The sequence below is a fragment of the Poeciliopsis prolifica genome, unplaced genomic scaffold, assembly GCF_027474105.1.
Source record: "Poeciliopsis prolifica strain line A6 unplaced genomic scaffold, Auburn_PproV2 SCAFFOLD063, whole genome shotgun sequence".
NCBI lineage: Eukaryota > Metazoa > Chordata > Actinopteri > Cyprinodontiformes > Poeciliidae > Poeciliopsis > Poeciliopsis prolifica.
The window spans coordinates 1,122,501-1,127,500 of NW_026562438.1; the positions used below are offsets into that span (position 1 = coordinate 1,122,501).

The window sequence follows — 5,000 nt, forward strand, 5'->3', positions numbered from 1 at the left end:
AACAGAACCAGAACTGTCATTATGTCCTTCATTCAGACTCGGAACCCAGCGCCTCGTCCTCACCCTTCTTGCTGTAGGTGTTGTTAGTCGCTCTGTCCAGCAGAGGGCGACAGATTTTTATCGGCTGGTTGTAGTCGCCGCAGACTCTGGTGTCCGGATACAAGGAGCAGCGGAAGAATCGGTCCGACTCAGCGTCTCCGAGGTCAGCGACAGAACAGCGCTCCTCTTCATCACAACCTGAAACACAAAACCATCACGGCTGCGGAGCTCTGCCTCCTGCTGGCGGGGCGGCGCGCTGCGCCTGCCTCCTGCTGGCGGGGCGGCGCGCTGCGCCTGACCTGCAGACACAACTGCTCAGTAATCTGGTCGTTTAATGAATAAAAATGATCTTTAGGTTTTTATCTTCATGTTTCTTTGCAGTTGTGACATTTCAAACCACACAGACCTGAATCATCACTTCTAGCTAACGCTACATGTTGCTGGATGGTTTCTACTTCTCTTAGCTCAGACACGAAGGAAACAAACCTCTGCAGCTGGAGATCACTATTTTAGGAAATCTAAAATGCTTCATTTCACACAGCATCTACACAGACAGAGGGCTCACTCTGCCCTTCTTTTACATCGTCATTAAAGAGCAACTAAAGCCTTATATTTGCACAGATAAACTTATTTATGGTGCTATCTTTATGTTTCTGTGTAAAAGTTGACCATTTTGGGAAAACTTGTTTAATTGTGCAATATTTTGCCTAAAACCGTCTCAGTGCTGCCCTCTTGAGTTGACCGGCGGTACTGCAGCTGTGTTTTACTGTTGGTTACATCAGTAACGGCGTCATGTCACTGAAAGTCTAATAACACAAAAAGTTGCTAATTTGTTGATGATTGCCTTTCTGAAAATTGGCTAATGGGTCTGAAAAGTTGCTAATTTGGCCACAGCCCCGCCCTCTGATGACCCCACTTGGACTCGCTTGGGGGCGGGGCTAAAACACATCCTGCAGTGGAAGTGAAACCAGAAATCGGTTCCCACAGAGGAAAGAAAAAGCAGAAAGCTGCATACGAGTGAGGCACCAGAGCAGGGCATTCTGGGAGCTGTAGTCGCTTTTGCTGAGCCAGAAGGAGAGAACGGGCTGCTTCCTCTGAGGGTCCACCAGGACGTCGGCGCTGGACAGAGACCGGAACCTCAGCTGGACGGACGCTGCGGACAGAACCAGCATCTTCATCACAACGTTCATCAGGAAGCTCATCGTCATCATCAGAGCGGATCGAACCGTTCAGAGGAGCCGAAACTTCTGCTGGACCGCAGGACTCCGATCCAGAACCGCCGGCGGCTGCAGCTGAGACAACAGAACCCGGTGAGCCGAGCAGAACCAGAGCAAACGGGTCGGTCCAGGACCGAGGCGTACCTGTGTTCAGGTAGACGGCCTGGAAGCTGATGATGGCGGCCTGGTAGTCCTTCCTGTTCCTGCTGTCGCCGGGCAGAGCGTCTTCAGCTGAACAGAACCAGAACATTCAGTCTGGGATTGGACCGGCCCGGTCAAACTGCATCGCTTTCTTACTGATGGTGAACTTTTCTCCGCCAAAGTCGAACTCGAAGCTGCGCCGCTGCTTGTTGTAGTTAAGCCCCGCCCCACAGATCCTATTGGCCGGTCCCTGGCCAATCACGTCCCAGTCCTCGTCCTCACACATCAGAACCGACGGCGCTCTCAGCCAGCCACACAGCAGGGAGCCTTCATGGGGTCAGACGGCAGGTCAGCATCCAGGACGGCCCAGGTGAGGCCCCGTCTCCATGGCAACCCACCTCCATCCAGGACGTTCCGGTTGAGGATGAAACCGCGGCAACAGGCGTCGCGGCCGCAGCCGTCCTGGCAGAACCGGCGCGCGTCGGACAGAGACGTGTTGCTGAAGACCTGAGTCCTGAACACACCTGAGACAGCCTTCCTCATCCTCATCCTCACAAAACTCTGCTGCTGAAGCTCCGCCTCTGGAACAGAGGACACGCCCACATGAGCACGCCCAGGTACGCTCACACCTGGCCAACCATGGAGGCCGTTCGGAAAGATCATCACAACTTCATCATTTTCATGAATCAACCTGACAAATATTTTCACTCATTCATTTCGCGCTGCGATGCTACTGGTTGCCACAGTAACTGCTCACCGTTCCTCCTGAGGACGAGCAGATCTGAAGCTCCGCCCCTCACGCGCAGAGAGCAGCGCAGCTGGTGGAACCGCTCGGCCCGAGGATTACCCAGAAACCCCCTGGCCTGCAGACACGCACACAGCTGGAGCGACGTCCGGGCTCTGAAGGGCTGACCTTTGACCCGAAGCCTGCTTACCTGCTGGGAGGCGCTGCAGACAACGTTCAGAGAGCCGTACAGGTCACAGCGGGTCCGGCTGTCGAACAGCGCCACATGGTGGCAGGACGGCTCCACTGCACATGCTGAGACAAACAGGACTTTCTCAACCCAAACCAGAACCAAACCAGAACCAAACCAGAACCAAACCAGAACCAAACCAGAACCAAACCAGAACCAAACCAGAACCAAACCAGAACCAAACCAGAACCAAACCAGAACCAAACCAGAAAATCAGGAGAAAAAGCTCAGGGGAAAGTAAGTCTATAGTTACCATGGAGACATGCAGAGAGGTCAGAGGTCATGGTCCTGAGTGCGTCCGTGTTTCCAGTCCCGATCATCAGGTCCGACCCGGGAACCGCTTGGAACGGCTGAGAACTGAACGACAGAAACCAGATCAGAACCTCTGATAGCTGCGCTCTGATTGGCTGCCGTAGAGCCGCGCTCTGATTGGCTGGCAGGCCGCCTCACCTGAGCACTCCTCATCCGTCAGACGCTCTTCCCTGCGCGTCCACTCAAGCTCCGCCCCCTTACTGCTGACACACCTCCAGCCCCCAGACAGGAAGTCGGGTTGAGCCGGCAGGAAGTCGCCTCGCTGCGAACAGCGCAGGCCCTGCCTCTCGCAGTCTGTCTCACCTGAGAGGCAGACAGGTGAGTTAAGAGGTTACTAAGTGAGCAACACTGCAGCATCAATAAAACAGAAAGCGAGTTTTTAATTTGTCCTTCAGAGACTCACACTGATTGGCTGCTGAGGCGCCTGCAAGGGAGGAGCCTCTGGGACACCTGGTGCAGAAGCCCCGCCCCTCTAGCTCCTGATAGGTTCCCTGAGGGCAGAGCAGACACGCCCCCTGCTGGTAGAAGCTGCCTGCGGGACAAACGACTGAAAACGAGACGATGGAGCCGTGAGCCTGCAGCCGGACGGAGGCCTGCAGGGACAAACCGCCTCACTCACCGCAGCCCGCGCCGTCGCTGGACAGCCGGTAACCATGGGAACAGCCAAAGGTCGGCGGCTCCACCGATACCAGCTCAGGGTCAGAGGTCAGCATGGAGCGGAAATTACCCAGAATTCCCTGAACTCCTTCCAGCAGTTTGGATTCATTTAGGAATATTGCTGTTGGAAAAAATAAAAACATGATCATTTAATCAATAAATCAATTTTACATGAAATGAAGCTTTTCTGACACACATTGAACATGCAGCCAATTAACAATAACATTTAACAAACTGGGATTATAAAACAATTTGACTTTGAAAGCATCTCATGTTCACATCCATCATTTTAACACATTTAATCCCGTTAATATTTGACAGAAGGTTTTTCTACATGAGCAGAATATTGAAGCTTTGCTCTGCTAAAGCAAACCTTAATAATTATAACTACGATGAGTTTGGATTTCAATCAGTACGTTGATGCTGAGTTTCTCTTTCTGAATCTATTTGTTGCTCATCAGAAATCTGTCAATTTAAAGGTTTATTTCAAAGTTTCCACTGAAATCTGCTCAGATCCGTAGTGACGGAGAAGCTGAAGTTTCGCTCTCTGTTTAAGGAATACTCGCCCATGTGATGGAGGTGAGGGAGGTCAGAGGTCGAGAGGTCAGAGAGGTCAGCGGTCCAGCGCAGCGTGAGCCTCACTGAGTCGACGGCGTCGCACCGCAGTCCCACCGCCGAGTCGCCGCACAGACCCACGGACCGGCCCGACGGGAGCTGAGACGGGAAATGAGCCGGGTCAGAACCGACCGGGCCACCCAACTGCACAAGGTCCAACTCACCTGAGCGGAGCAGAGCCCCCTGCTGGCCAGGAGACTGAACAGCAGAGACGACAAACCGCTGATCCGGGAGCAAGAAACGGAGAGAAACCAGACCTGAGAGGAAGAGAGAGACTGGAAGGGCTGGGAGACTGAGACACACACACACACACACACACACACACAGACACACACACACAGAGACACACACACACAGACACACACACACAGAGACACACACACAGACACACACACACAGAGACACACACACACAGAGACACACACACACAGACACACACACACAGAGACACACACACACAGACACACACACACACACACACAGACACACAGACACACACACACAGAGACACACACACAGACACACACACACAGAGACACACACACACAGACACACACACACACACACACAGACACACACACACAGAGACACACACACACAGACACACACACACAGAGACACACACACACAGACACACACACACACACACAGACACACAGACACACACACAACAGAGACACACACACACACACACAGACACACACACACACACACAGACACACACACAGAGACACACACACAGACACACACACACACACACACAGAGACACACACACACACACACACAGACACACAGACACACACACACAACACACACACACACACAGACACACACACACAGAGACACACACACACACACACACAGACACACAGACACACACACAGACACACACACACACACAGACACACACACACAGAGATACACACACAGACACACACACACACACAGACACACACACACACACACACAGACACACACACACAAACACACACACACACAGACACACACACACACACACACACAGACACACACACACAAACACAC

General features: G+C 52.8%; 1 protein-coding gene across 1 annotated transcript in view; it reads right to left on the reverse strand.

The window, feature by feature from the left end:
- LOC129379987 (thyroglobulin-like) overlaps nucleotides 1-5,000 on the reverse strand; it is a 28,528-nt gene that overhangs the window by 8,023 nt on the left and 15,505 nt on the right. Inside the window, 14 exon segments of the mRNA XM_055060943.1 lie at nucleotides 53-237; nucleotides 1,055-1,192; nucleotides 1,266-1,331; nucleotides 1,401-1,487; nucleotides 1,554-1,724; nucleotides 1,796-1,978; nucleotides 2,155-2,260; nucleotides 2,333-2,436; nucleotides 2,625-2,721; nucleotides 2,814-2,986; nucleotides 3,087-3,230; nucleotides 3,303-3,461; nucleotides 3,907-4,054; nucleotides 4,120-4,247. Of these exon segments, the coding sequence (XP_054916918.1) occupies nucleotides 53-237; nucleotides 1,055-1,192; nucleotides 1,266-1,331; nucleotides 1,401-1,487; nucleotides 1,554-1,724; nucleotides 1,796-1,978; nucleotides 2,155-2,260; nucleotides 2,333-2,436; nucleotides 2,625-2,721; nucleotides 2,814-2,986; nucleotides 3,087-3,230; nucleotides 3,303-3,461; nucleotides 3,907-4,054; nucleotides 4,120-4,247 (1,889 nt within the window).